This window comes from Pyrus communis, chromosome 1 (assembly GCF_963583255.1).
Source record: "Pyrus communis chromosome 1, drPyrComm1.1, whole genome shotgun sequence".
NCBI classification, from domain to species: domain Eukaryota; kingdom Viridiplantae; phylum Streptophyta; class Magnoliopsida; order Rosales; family Rosaceae; genus Pyrus; species Pyrus communis.
Window position 1 is genome coordinate 40,223,123 of NC_084803.1, and position 19,408 is coordinate 40,242,530.

The 19,408-nt window shown below is 34.0% G+C and overlaps 1 protein-coding gene across 1 annotated transcript; it reads right to left on the reverse strand.

Annotated features, from left to right (window-relative positions):
- Window positions 1–4,533: 4,533 nt before the first annotated feature.
- LOC137728921 (agamous-like MADS-box protein AGL12) lies at window positions 4,534–11,085 on the reverse strand. Its single transcript, XM_068467730.1, has 7 exons — window positions 10,759–11,085; window positions 10,470–10,557; window positions 8,197–8,258; window positions 7,501–7,600; window positions 7,310–7,351; window positions 5,088–5,129; window positions 4,534–4,800 (listed from the first exon to the last, which is right to left on the reverse strand). Exons 1-7 carry the CDS (start codon window positions 10,938–10,940, stop codon window positions 4,708–4,710), a joined length of 609 nt encoding a protein of 202 aa, XP_068323831.1. The 5' UTR covers window positions 10,941–11,085; the 3' UTR covers window positions 4,534–4,707.
- Between the last annotated feature and the right edge of the window lie 8,323 nt (window positions 11,086–19,408).

The window sequence follows — 19,408 nt, forward strand, 5'->3', positions numbered from 1 at the left end:
TAAAACTTCAAACGGAAGTAAAGCTTGGTTCTGAGCACAATAAGGGCCTCCAACATGAACTCGAAGTCGACATTTTTTTCTTCCAATTATAAAAACCTTTGCTAGTAAAATTATCATTACCTGCTTGGTCTGCAATCTCTAGCTTGAAGGGATAACAACTTTGACAGAAAACAACATTTTTGGATATGCTATACTCCAACCAAGTAGGAAAGTCATCGAACCATTTAGGATTGAAACAACATTGTACTTCTGCAAATGACATATATAGAAATTGATGGGTTCAAGGTTGAACCAATTCCCTCTGTAAAAAAACTATTCGGACTTGATCTCTAATATTTGAATCATATTCTGATATCCGGAGTCGAAGCCCAGGATCTCTTGGAAGATTTGCCAGTATACTTTCTATATCATTTTCATTTGAGCTTTTAGGAATATCCATTGTAGAGGGTGAGAGGTTATATTCGATTGATTTTCTCTTAAAATACCTATCCATAACTGTTTTCAATAATACCCAAAAGAGTCAACAACATAATCTAAATTTGATCAAATTAACAACAATTGACTCAATCAAATTATAAGTAATAAAACACAATATTAAGCAATTTTTTTCTTCAGTGATTGAGGCTTGACTAATGGAATTAACTAATGAAAAATTAGGAATTATATAATAAACTAATGAAATTTGGAATAAACAAATCATGAACATATTTGCATATGCACTAAAAGAATATATAATTTGACTAAATTATACTACATTCAAGAACTTTTTTCATACCCGATGTTATAAATGGATACAAGGATGACACTCTGCCCCTCTCAGACCTAATTCTAAATTGGAATTGAATGAAAAACTGGAATAACTCTCAAACCTAATCCTTTTTTTTATTCATAATTGAAATTGAATGAAACTTTAAAAACCACAATAAATTTAAAATAACAAAGTTGTCAATGATAGGAAATTTGGAGTAGAGGGTACCTAATTAAACTTGACGAATAGAGAAACTTGAAATTTGAATAGATATGGCGCCAGTGGTATGGTGGAGTCGTGCAGGTAGAGAAAGCCTCAAATGTGTCGTGGTGGAGCAGCTGGTCAATGTTACAATAGAAAAATTATTAATTAAAAATTATTTTTTATTTTCTTATATTTTGTTGCTACTTGGCTGAAAGGGTTACATGTGGGCTCACTTGTTCCATGTTGGGTGACCCAACTTAGGTCAATATTTATTGGCATTATGGCCCATGCAACCGTTGCTGGCTGCTGCTGTAATGCTATTAAAGGGGTCAAATTGTTTTTTAAAGGGATAAGTTACAAATTAAGCTATTGGGGTCAAGGGAGCCCAATGCCCTCGCATTGGCTCCGCTAGTGATCATAACATTAAATAATTAAGCCATTTAATTGTACCTTACATAATATACGATCTCTTAGGTTCTAATTAGTGAGGCAATAGACGATTAAAACTCTTACTAATCAATTATAAATTGAAACTACCTTCTTTTAGTGAAAATTAGTAATTGCTAACCAGAAGAGGCGGAAAACATATTTAGTTGGAAATACAATGCAATACAGCCATTCTCTAAATCAATATTCTTCATCATGTTGTTTGGTTAATAGTTAATTCATGTCTATCATCCAATATGATTCTATTTTCTATATGATTCATGTAATCGTTATTTGGAACATAAGTCTTAAATCACATTTATGTGCACTGGCCAGAGACTCTTGAATCATATAATAGAATATTCTTCTTCAATGGTTAAAGATTATAGATACATTATTGTACACTCACATACGTTTATGAATAAGTCTAAGACCCTAATAATGCATGGAACAAACCCTACGGTTATGACACATCGTCAAATGATCAAAGATGTATCCACAAGACAACTATGGTATCTTATGTCAAATGACTACTTTGCACTATCCCAACCAAAGAGTTCTTACATGACATGATTATGAGAATTTATGTTTGATCGTGCTTAGTGAACTCATTCTCCATTGAGCATTTACATACTTACCTTAGTGTCTTTCACGCCGATGATTGGAGACTAGTCACTCTCTAAAAAGAAAACATAGCATCTACAGATACATTCAGTGGCAAAGCTACAGTAGCGCAAGGAGGTGCGAACCGCCTCTCCGATCGTCTAAAATTTACATGAAGCGCAAGGAATCCGCTCCTCCAATGGGCGAAAGCCCACATGAAGAGCCATGGCATCAGTAGGCTGCCCGTTGCAAAAGAGGGCAACTCTCGCGCAAGGAAAAAGAAGAGAATAGAAAAAGTTGTGTTTAAAAAAAAAAAAAAAAAAAAACTTAGACAAGACACCATTGTTTCTTTCCAGTCCTTTAAATGAAACAATGGTTGTCATGGTTGGTTTCGAATTGGTGGTCGAATTTTCCAAAATATTAAGAGTGATTCGCTTCAAATTGTTTCTGCATGGAATGATTCTTCTAAGGATTTTTCGACTGTTGGACCAATCATAGAGGATGCCTAAATCATGATAGAGATGATCGTTGAAGTTTCTATTGCCCATGTTCGCTGATATGCCAACTCTGTCGCCTATAGAATTGCTAGGTTTGCTCTCCATTCGGGGGTAATTCTACTTGGTTTGGCAATCCTTCTTATTTTATATGTGATCTTCTTGAGGAAGACCTTTCCACTCTTTGTACTGTTTAGCCTAGGTTATCATTTTGAATGAAATATATCGTCTTTCATCCAAAAAAATAAAAAATGAAACGTTGTGATTTATTACGTTTTCTTCTGTCTTTCTATTCTTTATTTTCTCCATTTTTTTCTTTCCTTTCTTTTTTCCTTCTATCTTTTTACCGTTTGACTTTGTCCCTTTGTTTTTGGTTAAATGGTTTGGCTTGGTCCCTCTTTCTTTTGGCTGGACCTTTTAATTGGTCCCTAATTATATTGTTTTGGACGTGATATACTTTAAAGACGTAACTAAGTGCTTCAACGAAATACTTTAGATAAACTGTACCCACAAAATACCACATAAAATAAGACTTTCAATACTAAAAATTACCTTAATGTTATTAAAACAATATAGGGGGAGGTTATTTAATACTCAAATTTATATACTTTTTCTTGTCATCACTACTTTTAACGAATTTCTGATGTGCCTTTGAGGACTTATTTTGATGATATACAAAAGTTCTGGGAGGAAATGATATCAAAATGTCAAAGCGTAAAGCTCCATGATTCACAAACTTATGTTACTATCATGTGAACTTCTATTTTCAAGTCCTTGGTACGCAACTAAAAGAATTGAATGATTGCTTCAATGAGGTAAACGCTGAGTTACTGGTTGCAACCGTTTCGGTGGAGAGAGCATTTTTTGTTATGAATATTGTGAAAACACCAGTGTTTAATAAATGGGAGATCAATGGTTGAGTGATGGTATGATTATTTACATTGAGAGAGATGTTTAGCTTTTATTGATAATGAGCTTATTATGCGACGTTTTCATGACATGAAACATCGCTAGCAACAACCATAACTTGTTGTATTGATAAATTATAAACGGCATTAATTGTCTGCTATTTCAAGGGATTTAGTTGTTTATTTTTTGAGGACCTTTTACCTTTAAAATTTTGCCTACTAATTTAGTTTTTCAGGTAACAATAGTTTTGAGTGTTTGTTATACTTGTTTGATATTGATAACCTGCAAATATTATTACTTGAAAACCTTGGTCATTGTTGTTAATCTTGATTGGATTGCATTCACGTAGTTGTTGCTAAAACCACCAAGTCCTAAAATTGATGGATAGGCTTGGGTTCTTAGGCTGTCATACGCATGGAAAAAATCACAAAGTGGGTACAGTTGAGGGATTTTTAAATAGAGGTATTTGTTCCCCTCTTCCATCTTTGAATTTGTAAGGAGTTGTCAATTTCTCTTCTAAAATTTAATTTTAGCTAATCACTTCCTAAACTTTTATAATTGGCCAATTTTCCTCCTGATCTTTATTTTTAAAAGATTACTCTCCTGAACCTTTATAAATGACCAATTTTCCCCTAGCCATGTGCATTAAGTTCCACGACAAATTGACATTAGACTATAGATGAGAGAGTTCAGGGAAGCGAAATGTGAGGTTGCTTGTTCTCTACCTACAAGGTTATCAGCATTAAGGCTTCCAGCCCTACTTGCGAGCTATGCAGACAATATGATCCTAAATTTTAAATTCAGGGGACAAATGACTCACAGCAATGAAAATAAGGTTTTTGGTTCTCAGTGAAGAATCTATGTGCTTTCAACAAACTTTCACACAGCAGATGATTAACATAATAGTAAACTGTGTCAAAACGAAACAAAAGGCCTAACGGCCAATTAGATAGAAGCATTGAATTAATCCAGTTTTAAAACCTGATTGTCTAAACTGCTAATACTGAAACCTCGTGACAGTTAATATCAAAATTACCCTAAACCTTGAGGGTAAAAATGTAGTTAACCTAAAAATAAAAAAACATTCAATAAATGGCGATGATTCAACAATAAACCACACCATTATATTATGCATATCATTAAATTCCCTTACAATGCACTTCAGTTGCAATACCATATTGTACAATACAACAATATACATGCAGTATTGTAAGCCATAGCTAGCTAGATGATTCTTAATAACATTTATTTATGAAATTGTTTAAACTACACCACACTTGGCAATAAGAATACTAAACCATTACTCAAAGCATAGTTGCTTCTCTAACACTCAAATATGTCATCTGGTATGGTTAGCGGATATGTATTGTCAGTCGCCATTGGTATAAAGTTAGTAACTTCAGTGTTCTCTTCAATCTGCATAAAATAAATAAATATATTTAAGATCAATGACTTAAAAAGTAAAATTTAGTATTTTTCACAAAAATAATTGTAACAATAGTGGTTCAGTTATACCTAGCTTTGGCCCCTAAATTGGTATTTTGAATTTATACCCACACATTTAACAGTTTTTACTTTGGTCTGGATGTCAAGGTCTGAATATTTTCATTATTTGGTCTTGAAGGACCAAATTGAAAATTGGCTGATAATTAGCTGACTACAGCTACAATTTACTCATAAACTTTAATAAGAATGTTGATTACCTTATCTTGAAGATACTTATTTGCAGCTGTCAGAACTTCTTCCTTCAAAATACCAATTTAATTATTTTAGAAGATTTAAAAAAAAAATTAAATCATTAATAGTATCAATAAACAAAAAAATTCAATAAAAAAAATCCAAAATTAGAAGTTTAATTATCATAAGGTCATGTATGTGCCCACTTAAGTGGCATGTGATGGATAAGATAATGATTCCTGGCTTTATTCTCCTTGAAGTAACCCAAAAAAAAAAAAAAAAAAAAAAAAAATGAAGTCAAGCTCCACTGCCAAAAGCTTTGGAGGCCGTGAAGTGCTCTCTTCCAAAAAGTTCAAGTACCAAGGGAGTTGGGCAACATTAGTAAAAAGAAACAATACACTTAAAACTCTAGATATAGGGATTTAGGAGTTCAACACTATTGTAGTTTGGTGGAGCCTTACAATTTAAAGTATTATTAACAGAAGGACGTGGTTGTTATTTTTTAGGAGACAAAAGTCAATAAACCATGAGTATCGTAATGGAGTATAAATTTATCTTAAGAGATGAATGTTGAATATTTGTCTTTAAATACGTTTATCTAACACATATTCATGGGCATTTGACATTTTTTTTGCTTGTGTGTATGTATTAAAATTGAAATTTGATTGGATGTATTATTCTTGGCTTTCTATTTTATTAAATATAGCAATCAAACCTTATTTTTTCAACATATGGTGTGCGGGTGGGATCAGGGTGGAAGAGATCCGAAGGTGGCAGATGAGGCTGATGGTGGTGGAGACTGGAGATGGTTGCGGGAGATTATGGGAGGTGGCCGGGTTAGGTTTTATTTTTATTTTTTATTTTTTTGTAGTTTGCTTTTATTCTTGGTTAGTTGGCTATAATTGTTAGAAGGAGAAATTAGTTTCTTATCATTCATTTTGCTACTTCATTGATTAAAATCCTATTCCTTTTTAATTTTTGAACAAGGTCATTGGGTATTAATAACATCATTAATTATTTCAATAATAAAAGATTTTTTTATTTCTAAATATATTCATTTAATGTTAAAAATGCTACAATTAGTATATTTATATTTATGACTAAATTTTTTATCACACATTTTTAGTTTTAGTTTGTACCCATTTTTAATTTGTAATTTTTTTTTTTAATTTGTACCAATTTTCTTTTCAATTTTAATTTGTACCCATATATTAATTTCTTTTTTGCGCCCATATTTTTTAAAGTTTATTTGTATTTGTACCCATGTATTTTTTTTATTTGTACTTTTTATTTTGCTAAATGTACCCATGCTAATTATATGTACCCATTCATGTAAAACTTTTTAATCTTAAAATGTACTCATTCTTAAATATACCAATTTGTTATATGTAAAATGTACCCTTTTTTTTATATATATATATATATATATATATATAATCTATTCAATTTTTTTCCTTATCCATTTTTAAACTTATATGGGTACATTCTTTTTTCCTTGATTTTAAAATGTATCCATATCAAGCTTAATCGAAAAAATTTACTAATGTTATTAAGCCTAATATCTTTATTTTTTGTGATTTTTAAGAATGTACCCATATTTTGATACTATAAGTCTTTTGGTTAATTTTGATGAATGTACCCATGTGTGTGTGTGTGTATATATATATATATATGCACACACACACTAGTATATTTATATTTTAATATTTTTAATCCCACAAATTATGGTTTTTTTTATTTAAAATCTCATTTATATAAACAACTAAAATTTCTAATTTTTAATTTAAAAAATATAGTAACGTACAAAGAAATAAATTATCACATTAATTTCAGGACCTCGATAAAAAAATTACAAACTAACAAGATTTCAATTAAAAAATATTGATAGCTAAGGACCCCATCCAAAGTCTCCCTTGTTTGAATTTGGACATTTTTTTGGTCAAAGAGTTTTAATGCATTTCAAAGACTTGAATTTTTAAACGAAATCTAAAAAGAAGACAGCATTGACGTGAATTTTGAACGACATTGATCAATTTTTAACTTTTTTTCTTCTCTTGCGCACCTCTTTAATCATATCTTATCGAATTAAATAACCAAATAAAATTAAAGAATAAGATTAAACAAAAGTGTGTAATTATATTTTTCCTATTTAAATCGAGAGCTAATCGAATAATACAGTATCCTATATTATCGATCCAATGTATGATCACATCAAAAAGTAAGTCGGGACTTTGGATAGCAAACTTACCGAGTTCCTCAACAGCTGGATCTCTTGGAACAAAATGTCCATCTGTAAATTTTGACGACTCAGTCTTCGAATTAATTTCTATAACATGAATTAACTGTTGCTTAAATATAATTTACGGACTGTGATAAAAAATAATAAAAATAATAAAAGTAATAACAACATAAGTAATTAAATTAAAATAAAAACGTTACCTTTGCCGAGCGGACGTGATAAATCCATATTTCAAGATTTTTTTCAAGCACTTGTAGTTCATCCAAAGTCATTGTCCCAGCACCTCCATCAAACATATACCTGTAATGTTTTTATAAGTTATCCAATTCCTTTAAACCAAAATTACAAACATTACCAAACTAATGATATATGTGTTGAAAGTTTATGGTTTTGTTTGGAAGTGTTTTTAAATAACTGAAAACGCTTTTGATCAGAATGCCTTTGAAACCAATCATTAATAAAAATGAAAGTGAATTTTGGAAATATCACTTAAAGTGCTTCCTACAAGAAGCACATAACTGGTGCATCTTGCGCACTTCAAGTGCTTTTGGGCAAAAACACTTTCACTTAAAATACTTTCAATCATTTTCAAAACACTTTCAAATGGGTACTTCTCCAATTCATAAACTTTGAGGTCAATTAATTTAAACTAATTACAGACATGTGACGTTGCTAGAATTAACCATACCAGAAAAACTATTAGATATACCAGATATTTGCATTATCCTTGTATTATGGTAATTAGTAAACTCCATGGATTTAACTCCATATATATTTTTGTCATATATAATTGTTAGAAATATGTAGATACAATCACTTGCAAATATAAGTTATACATATATTGATGTCATGAGAATAAATAAGGTATTAATTATAATGTTACTAATTTGTAATACCTGAGGCCTTTCTGCAATATTTCAATCTCCTGTTTCAGCAAGTTAATCTCCTTTTTCGCATCCTATATATCAATACAAAGAATAAGGGAATTCAACTTAGTTTTAGAGTCGTAGTTGGCATCCATGTCAATATACCCTAATTAAGTCAATAAAAAAGGATTGTAATTATCGTAGATGCACGATGTATATATGGTTTCACCTCTCTTTCCCTAATGTATTAAATAAAATAAAAAATAGGGTAAAACACAAAAAACTACCTCAACTATTGGTGTCACGACACTTTCATACCTCATCTTTTAAAATTGACAATGTCATACCTCATCTTACGAATTTATGCCAATGTCAGACATCCGTCAATTTTTCTGTTACTTTTTCTATTAAATGCTGACATGGCCAGAGATGGGATCCATTTTTATTAAAAATTAATTAAATATTAAAAAAATAACAAAAAAAACAAAAAACCAAAAAAAACCCATCAACCTGTGTCCCCCCTCCCCAAAAACCCAGATCCCCTTATCTGAGTTCTCTCCCACCCAACCCTCTATCTCTCCTCATCTGAGTTCTCTCCCACCCAACCCTTTATCTCTCCTCTCTCTCTCTTGCCTCTCTCTCTTCTCTCTCCCTGCAACATGCATTCCTAAAATCCCAAAACCCATAAATCCTTCCCACCCATCCCCCCCCCCAACCTTCCTCTCTGATCCAACCGACAACAACCCTACCTCTGTTGTTGACTCCAGCGATGACAGCCACGACCCCCAATCGCCCCCAAACCCTAACTCTAGCACAACCTCCACAACAACATTCCCTTCTCCTCCTCACCCTCGGAGTCTGCCCAATAGAAAAACTCTCTGTTTTTCTCAGAAAATTCTGATATTTTCCGAGAAAATCAGAGGAGGCGTGAGAAATAGAGAGAGAGAGAGAGAGAGAGAGAGAGAGAGAGAGAGTTGTGATTTAAGAGTGGTTCTCTTTGGTCTGAGTTTCCGATAAATGGTGTAGATAGGCGGGTCGGATGAGGAGGAGAGAGTGGAGGTAAAGTCCATGGCAATGGGTTCTGAGAGGGTGAAGCCTCTGCACAATTTCAACTTCTTGTGGTATTTGAAGTGGGGGAACCAGAAGCACCTGTGGTGCTGGAAGGAGAGCGCTGACGCCAACGGGAGTGGCAGGGAAGGGTCTGGGGTTAATCGGCGATCGTCGGCTCAGAGGATTGAGAGCTCGTCGGCGATGATGACTCGGGTGGGAATGGTTTCTGGGTTTTGGGATTTTAGGGATGCAGGCTGCAGGGAGAGAGAAGAGAGATAGGCGAGAGAGGAGAGAGGAGAAAGAAGGTTGGGTGGGGGAGAGGTCAGAGAAGGGGATCTGGGTTTTTGGGAAGGGGGGACACAGGTTGGTGGGTTTTTTTTGTTTTATTGTTTATTGTTTATTTTTTAATTTTTTAATTTTTTAATATTTAATTATTTAATTATTTTTTAAATATTTAATTATTTTTTTAATAAATATGGGTCCCGTTTCTGGCCACGTTAGCATTTAACAGAAAAACTGACGAAGGTCTGACATTGGCACAAATTCGTAAGATGAGGTATGACATTGTCAATTTTAAAAGATGAGTTATGAAAGTGTCATGACACTAATAGTTGAGGTAATTTTTTGTACTTTACCCTAAAAAATATAACATAAAGTAAGAAATAAAATCAATTAAATACAGGTATGTGTACGTTCGTAATGTCGTACATACATGTATATCACTAAACACCCTCCAATCGGAGTGAATTACTTTTTAAGGATAACTATAAATTGATGACATAAAAATGATCGGTCCAAATCATGAAAAGTATGATGTCAAACCATATGAACATGAGTGGTTAGCTATGTATTAAAACACTGGTTAACAATTGAGTTTAGTGAGTTTTTCTTAAAGTACTGGTTAACACTTGAGTAAACTCTTTTGAAACCCAAACAATCCATGTTCTATATATTTTGTTTATTTTTTTTATTTTATTATTCTAGCTAAGCGTGTATATCTGTGTATTTAATTAACTTTAGTCATCTTGTAAGCATCATTCATAACCAGCATCTGATGCTGCACTGGCTTTATGAATAAGAATGCCAATAATATTCGTTTTATACGTGGTACAGTATTCAACATCTGTAAAATATGTGTGTGTGTTCTCCTTTAAACTGTGTATAACATGAGATGTTATTTAGTGTGATGAAGCAAATAAATGACATAAATTTGACAAAAGAAGTGACAACTTAAACAACAAGATATACCATACCAAAGTTTCTGTTTCCACGGTTTGTTCAGCATGAGACACTCGGGTGGGCTTCATCTTCATGTACCTCTCAATAAGCCCTTGCATGCTTCTACCATAATAAATAACAAAGTAAGTTCAATTAGAATTAATCTCAAACAGTTAATTAACACTTAGGTCTCTACCGATTGTAAATTTTACTTTCTACTAAGGGTACATGCAATACTTGACTATATGGTGTATGAAACTATCTACTAAAAAATATACAGGATACATTATTATTATACAGAAATAGATAGAGAGAGCTAGCGACCCTTTGGTGGCTAGTTCAAAGAGCTTTCCATGGGAGGAGAAAATGAAAACTCCAATCTCAGCATCACACAGCACAGACAGCTCTTTAGCCTTCTTTAAGAGTCCCGCCCGGCGCTTGCAGAAAGTAACCTGCCTGTGCACCGGGTTCTCGATCCTCTTCATCTGAACCTTTCCACGAGCCATATCGACCAATCGATCAATCGATATATCTAGGGTTTGACTGTATATATATATGAGTATTTATGGTTGATTCAGAAATTTGGTGGCTGTTTAATTTCCTTTGCAGACAACCTCCCACTAGTTTGGACTAGCTTCGAGGTTGTTGCAATAATCTCCTCTTTCTGAATTTACCAACGCACAGTTTGCCTCTAAATATCGAGAGCTTAGTGCCTTATATACCCTTACGTCGATTCCAATCTATCTCTTCAACCCATGAATAAGAGTAATGCGCACCTACTTTTACAAATCACTGAGCTTTGTTTAACATTAATTGATTTAACCTCTCACATAATTAGCTCCCTTTATTCTATCATGCTCTCTATCTCCAACAGAATTTCAGTCCCACCATTTCACAAAGTTAATCACATTGCCCCACGTTATGTATCAATGGTTAATTTAGTCATTACATTATAATATTATAGTACGTGAATCATGCATAAACCAAGCCTTTTTCAGTATCTCTACAGCCTATATGTGAAGCGCAAACTAATTAAGTCTCTTGTTGTTAACATTTATTGAATCACGTTAATTGACAGCTGCAACTTTAATAAGACTGATTATTCCTACATTAATTAATGTGCTCACTAGCTGGGTGAATCCATTAAGATTTCCGTTACCTCTTAGGGTTAGCTTAGAATTACTTATTCTCGTTATTTTTTTTTAATTTTTGTAAATCAAGTAATTTATTTGCACTTTAAATCACGGACTTGTATAAACATGTCAATACTAAATCATCTAATTCTCTGAATTCTAGAATCACTCTGTGTTGAAAAGGTGATATATAGTATGTCATCCTCTCATCCCATGCGTATGTCAACACATTGGTATGGCCCTTGCAGAACTAGATTTGGTATCCTCATTGACCATTCAAGACTCTCAGGTGAAGGAAAAGTGTATTTGTGTGGGATAGTTGAAGTCTAGTCAGCATGCAATTTGAAAGCTTTTTTTCATGTGACGCACATCAACACCAATGAGCTGCCCATGTTTGGTTGCTAGCTTTTGCCTCTCCTTTTTCCACATCCTTTTGGCCTTGCCTTCACGGATTGCGCCCTTTGTATATGTGACAAAACCCTTGCCTGGTTTAAGCCTTCCAAGCTTATTATACCGGTTAAAATATTTAGAGCGCCTCTAAATATTTCATATTCAAGTGTTTTAACCGTTATAACAAATGTCTAACAATTAAAACATTTGAAATATTCCATACTTCAAGATATTGTAAAAAATCCATTGCATATTTTCGTTATAACAAATATTTAACGATTAAAACATTTAGAATATTTCATAGTCCAAGATATTGTAGAAAATCCCTTAAAAATTTTGCTTTCTCCGTTAACTTTTTTCTGAAGAAGATATACTCACAAATGTCAGGTCAGCTTTCTCACTGTCTCCCTACAACTTATATTTTAATTTCGAAGAATTTAGTTATTATTATTTTTCTTCATCTTTGCTGAGAAGCCAAGAATCTTTGTCAAATCCCACACGTTCAATACAATTCAGTGCAGAGATCTGTCTTCGACATCTTCGATCGGATAGGCTCCATGAAGTGGCTTAGAAAGCCGCCGCGTGGATGCATTTAGTTCTTTTGCAGTGTAAAGCTTGATTCCAAAAACCTTTTGCGATCACACGCACCCGCCCACTTATTAGGTTTCAAAAGTTCAAAAGCTGAAATTAGACTCTACATAAATAATGCCGCTATGCAGAAACAGTTCCTTTTTAATTTCCCAAATAATTAAATCTTTGCGCCATTCGTATGTACCAGTAAGCCAAGATTCCATCATCGTTTTCGGCCATGGCTTGAAAAGCTTTGAAAAATAAAACCCTAGACAGTCGAATGTACGGACTATTATTTTTTTTTGGGGGGGGGGGGGGAAGATGTACGGTCTGTTTTCGTCTTCTATGATCTGGTATTTTCAAGTAAAGTATTATTATAATAGCTAGAGCCTAAAGTGAGAAAAGAGATGGAAGATGAGGAAAAAGCTTATATGAGAGGGAAAACATGTGTATTAGTTGGTTACGTATTTGTCTATATGGTAGTTTATTTGAAATTTAAGTTTTATTTGAATGTTTAATATTAGGTGGGTTTTTGTTTAGAAAATAGGAGATTCAAGGCCCAATTTCTAAAGAACCCTATTAATTATACAAAAATTAAAATTAAGAACTCGATTATTTAACAACTCACTAGTTGATCAATGAATAGAATCTTGAATTATAAGCGAAGAAAGTTGAGGTTTCATTATTTATACGTACACGAAGGGTCATTTCTTGTATAGATGGGATTAATTCTCAGTACACCTCCTCACGTCTGACAAATTTTTAAGTCTAACACGTGAACAATACAAATGGAGTGCCTTGGAGTTCATGTTGCCGTTGGGCTTCCCACGTGAGGTAGCCTAGCTCTAATACCATGAAGAAAGTTAAGGTTCTACCATAAAATCAATTGGCTATATGAGGAATAACCCAACTACTTATGAACTCATGCAAAGTTCATTCTCTCATCAATGTGAAATTCATCCTCAACATTAATTCTATCACAACATTAGATAAACTTAAAATTTTGGGGTGTGTGGGGGTGTGCTATCCACACACTCCATTTTACTTCTCACACACCCCTTGATAATTTTTATTCGTTGATCTTCTTCAATTTATCTGATCCGACGGCTGAAAATTAAAAAAGTATGTGAGAAGTAAAATAGGGTATGCGGATATCATATCCCAAAATTTTATATATTTGTTCATATTAAAATCATAGTCGTGAATATCAACGGTTTAACTCATTGTCTACATTTTATATATATGTTAAAGCCCACGGGTTGAACCTTTGCTCCTTAATGTGTATAAGTTCTAACTTCATACTTAATGTAGTTTTCTGACTTGGTCGGCTTAAGCTCGATCTATATATGGGCGGCCTCACTAGGCTTAGTGAGCCTTTTCGGCTTTTTAATTGTAAGTTGATAAACCATTTAACTAGTTGGGCTTGATGGTTCAATGCAGATTAAGTTATGAAGTTTGAAATTAACTTAAGGTCAGATTCCAACTTGTTCGTTTGATTAACTAACATTTAGTCATCCTAACCAAAAACAGTTAGATTATTTAATTATATTTCACACAGTATATGATTCGTTAAGGTTTAATTAGTGAGGTAGCGGGGGATTATGAATTGAAACTACCTTTCAGTTCTCCTTTACTAAAGATTAGTAATTGTTAATCCTCAGGGGTTCCACAAGATATAATTGACACCTAGCAGTGTGTAGCTACTCATGCTAACTAGAAGAAGTAAAAAACCTATTCAATTGGAATTACAATTCAATATGTTCTCTAAATCAATACCCTTGATCACATTGTTTGGTTGATAGTTTATTCATGTCTCCCATCTAATGTGATTTTCTTATCTATATGATTCCCGTAAACATGATTTGGAACATACATCCTATATCACATTCACGTGCTCTAGCCATAGACTCTTGAATCATATCATAGAGTATTCTCCTTCAATGGTTGAAGGTTAGAGATTCCTTATTGTACACTCACATGCCTCTAAGAATAAGTCTATGACCCCGGTAATGCATGGAACAAACCTTGAGGCTATCACACATCGTCAAATGATAAAAGAGACAACTATGGTGTCTTAGGTCATAGGATTACTTTGCATTATCCAACTAGTGAGTTATCATATGACATGTCTAGAAGAACTTATGTTTGATTGTGCTCAATGAACTCATTGTCTATTGTGGACCTACATACTTGTCTTAATGTCTTCACACTAATAACTTGAGACTAACCACTCTCTGAAGAGAGCTCTGAAGAGAGAAGACATAGAATGTACTAATCTTACCGGATTGTTAATACTAAGTTAGCAATCCTATGATTTGAAACGTTTGTGTTCGAGAAAAAAATGTCTCACGAATCTAATTTCTTTACATTATATTCCCTCAATTATCTATTCCTTAAACTGATTGTTTAAGCATTTTATTAATCCGGTATTAAACAATGATAATATTTAAACAGTAGTCCAATTGCTATAAAATATGTAAGAACAACTGTTCATGCCAAATTAGACAATGGTTCAAGAAAACCGTTGTAAATTTCCAAGAATTGATAAAAGCATAAGTTTTCACTACAAAGCAACCGTGTGTGACCAAAAACTACAATGGTTTTGTAGAAAAAGAACAAAAAAAAAAAAAAAAAAAAAAAAAAAGAAAAACCACTATAGCGGCTTTAGAGCTTCGGAAAAAAAAATGTCAAAATGTGATATGTTAAAAAATTTATTTGATTACCGATGTTGTCAATTGAATATAAATATTAAGGGTAAATTGCAATTTACCACCTCATGTTTAGGTTCTATTATAACTTCATAAAACATCTTCAAAACATTTCACTTTCATACCTCACCTACTATTTTATTTCAATATAGTACTTCCGTTACATTTTCGATCCATTAATCCGTTAAGAGCTGACGTGGCTGCTAAATTTGTGCCACGTGGCAACAAAATATTTTTTTATTCATTTAAAATATTATAATAATTTACCCTATTTATTTAAAAAAAAAAAGAAAAAAAAAAAACCCATCTTCTTCCCTGCAACCCAAAAACCCCATCCCACCCCACCCTCACCTCCCCTGCAACAAACACCACTCCCCCTCCCCAACCCCACCCCACCCCACCCCATCTCCCCTGCAACCCCCACCCCAGCCCACACCACCCAAAACCCCAAAACCCACCCGTCTCCTACCTCATCACCCCCACCCCTTTTCTCTTTCCCCAACCTTCATCTCCCTGCAAAGCCGACTCGGTCATTCTCTACCTGCCCTGCTATGCTAGGTTCCATGCCACCAATCCCCTCGCCCAGCGCCGCAAGTGAAAACCCCCTCGTCCATCCACTCTGTCATCCACTAGTGTCTCAATTTGAGTGAAAACCCTAGAATCCAAAGCAGCGTAATCGTCGTAGTTGTTCCTGATGTGGTTGTCGTTGCTGGCGAAATCGAGGGCGATTGAGATTTTGGGGTGGTGTATGGTGTCATTCTGGGGAGGGAGGAGGAACTCGATGGAGTTAGAGGAGGAGATCTTTCCAGTGAAGTAGTCGAGGAGGGGCTTGTGATCGAGGAAAGTGACGGAGAGGGAGAAGTTGAGGTTTTGGTGGTGAAGGGAGGGGACAAAGGTTGGGGAGGTGAAGAGGGAGGAAAGCGAGAAGGTGGGGGGGGGGGGGTTGCAGGGATGGTGAACATAGTGAAGGAGGGGGAGGTGGGTTCGGAAGGGGGGTGGAAGATGGGTTATCGGTTGGCTTTTTTTTTAATTAATTATTTTTAAATGAATAAAAAAATATTTTTTTGCCACATGACACAAATTTGGTAGCCACGTGGCACAAATATGGTAGTCACGTCAACTCTTAACGGATCAACGAATATAAAATGTAACAGAGGTACTATATTGAAATAAAATAGTAGGTGAGGTATGAAAGTGAAATGTTTTGAAGATATTGTATGAGGTTGCAATAGACCCCAAATTTAAGGTGGTAAAGTGTAATTTACCCAAATATTAAATATTCTTTCTTTTCTGTGTCAAATAATTGCAACATTTAGTAACTGTTGTGCATGCATGTACGCCAATTAGACAACATTGCTAACCACAACAGTTTTGAAACTAAATGTACAACAATAATAGTTATTGGTTACTTTCATTTTTCTAGTAGTGCCCTGTGCATCATGAGCGGACCAAACACATTAATAGTTATTGGTTACGAATAGTTCATGAAAGGATGCAAAGGGGAGAAGTCAAGACTACTCATGTGAAAACTGGGAATGAAATAGTTGACATATTTAGGAAGCCACTAAGAGCACATGCCTTTCATTCACATCTTAGCAAGTTGGGTGTCATTGACGTCCAACTCCAACTTAAGGAGAAGTGTTAAAGGAAGCAAAATAGTCAACAATTTGATGATGATATGATTCGAAGTAATTTGTAGGATCAAATAGTCAATAATCCGTCTTAGAATGTTTGTAGAATTGAATTGTAACGAGCATAGCATTAGCTTCAATTTACCTAGAATAGATTCACAATTTTGTATAAATTCCTAGTCGTACAGATTCAATTATGCAATCACTCCAAAACGGATCATTGACTATTTGATCCTACAATTACCCCAAATCATATCATAATCAGATCATTGACTATTTTGCTTCCTTTAACTGTTAGTATAACTAAAGTCGCTTGACCTCGTGATTTTTATTTTTCTTTTAGGTTTATACTCCATTGTAAACCAAAAAACAAAACAAAAACAAAAAAAAAAAAAAAAAAAAAAGAAAAGAAAAAGAAAAGAAAAGACACTTGACCTTTTATATTTGAACATGTATTATGGTACAAGGTTGAAACGAAAAAACTTAGTAAATAACTCACCGGGGCCTATCAAACAGCCATTAGGCCATCTCTAACTGAAATGGGGGCAAAGGAACATGTTTAGCCCTATAGTTCTGCAAGAAAATTTTTTTTAATAAACAGTGCTAGACCATATTTTATACCATCTCCAACCGAGGGGGTTAAAGGGTCATAGGCCAACTCATAGCCCTTTGACAAAAAGCCCATTTCCAACAGAAGAAGGCTATTTTTTAGCCCCTCAATAATTTATTATTTTAATTGAATTAATATGGTTAATAGATTTAAACTACCATATTAAAATAATATTTGTAGACATATTTTGAGTGTCACTTGTCGTTAAATGAATAAACCTCCGGATTTCTTATCTTTATATAATCTCAATAATTTTTCGAATAGGATTTCGAGCGACAAGTATCGCTAAAGTGAGTAACTCTCCAGATTTCTTATCTTTATGAAATTAAATGTAATATAATTAAATATTTTAAAAAACTAATGAAAACAATTACTTCGTCGTAAAGATTGGCTCCGCTTTCATGTCTCATTTCGGCCCTTATCATGGCTTGATGCTATTTATTCAAACTTGGTTGAAGATGTTTTTTTTTCCTATCTTGAAGAATAACTCTTGTGGTTTTGGGTATTTAGTGGAGTGTTGCCTTCGTAGAACTCATAGTACTTTTTGGATGTACGAGTCCAAATACCTTCACTTGTTTGAGAACTACCATTGACACTATCTTTCGAGACCCATCTATAAGCCATGCAAAGAGCTTCATCTTCTTTTTGGGTCCAAGCCCTTCCTTTGATTGAAGATGTGGCCATTTGAAAATTATTGAAAAAATTAAAGGAAAGATTATTGGAAGATGTAAGAGAATATAATGTGAAGAATTGAAATAAAATGAGGTAAGATAGTATGTAATGATTAAAAGGATGTGGGAAATGGTGTAGGAATGACTTAGCTATTTATAGGAAAAAAAATTTTCGTCTAAAAACAAAATAAATTTCAACGACAATTTGACGTTAGCATGATGTCAGCTACCCGTTGCTAGTTGGCATCATGCTAACGCCAAGTAGCCATTGCAAGTGGGTTGGGCTGCTGCATCGGGCTGACTGACTCATTTTGGCTAGCCCACTAGCATGGTGTCTAATTTTTAGCTAAGTGAGGCCCACAAGCCATTTGGCTTAGTCCTCAGTTGGAGACGATTTTTGTGTCAAAACATACTATATTTTGGCCTATGGCCCTTTGACCGGGTTGGTTGCGGATGGCTATAGGGCTATAGTCCAAAATCCAGCATGAAATGCTCCAAAACCCAACTCCAATGAAGAGCTGGGCCAAAAAAAAAGGGACCCACCAAGCCAAGCTTTAGCCCTTGGCCATTGGGCTGGGCACTCTTAGCCAGCCGAGTAGCCTATTTGAGGGGCCCATTTTTTCTTTCAAGCCAAAATTTAAAAATAAATAAATCTATTTTTTTCCCAAATTAATACCTAAGACATTTCTACACTATTTCTCATATCATGTTCATAAACACCCTTCCCTTACCTCTTCCAATCTAAATTTAATCTTTTCAATATTTTATCAAATGGCCACATCTTCAACCAAATGATAAGAAATCCAGGGGTTTATTCATTTAGCGACAAGTGACACTCAAAATATGTTCAAACCTTATTTTAATATGATAGTTTAATTCAATTAACCAATAAAATTAAAGAACTAACTTAAAATAATAAATTGTTGAGGGGGCGGCTAAAAAATAGCCCCCTTTGGTTGGAGATGGTATATAAATATGGTCTGACACTGTTCATTAAAAAATAATTTCTTACAGGGCTATAATCTGGAGGGGGGCTAAACATAGCCCATTCGGTTGGAGATGGCCTTAGGTAACTTAACCGTGTAAGTGTAAGGTTTGTCTCATTTGATTGAAATGTGTATTTGTAATTAAATCATAAACTGATCAGTAAAAAAAGAACTTTAAAGAAAATGGCTTCTCCAAACTTTTTCTTGACCAAAATCAGCCTAATAATTTTATTTAATAAAAAGAACACAATGTTTAATGAAAAATGGTCTCTCCA

Excerpts from the sequence above, each read along its gene's own strand:
- LOC137728921 (XM_068467730.1), bottom strand. The coding sequence starts at position 10,940 with ATGGCTCGTGGAAAGGTTCAGATGAAGAGGATCGAGAACCCGGTGCAC. Across the intron at positions 7,352-7,500 it reads ATCACGTCCGCTCGGCAAAG|ATGGACATTTTGTTCCAAGA; the intron begins GTAACGTTTTTA and ends CAAAATTTACAG. Across the intron at positions 5,130-7,309 it reads TCCAGCTGTTGAGGAACTCG|GAAGAAGTTCTGACAGCTGC; the intron begins GTAAGTTTGCTA and ends GGTATTTTGAAG.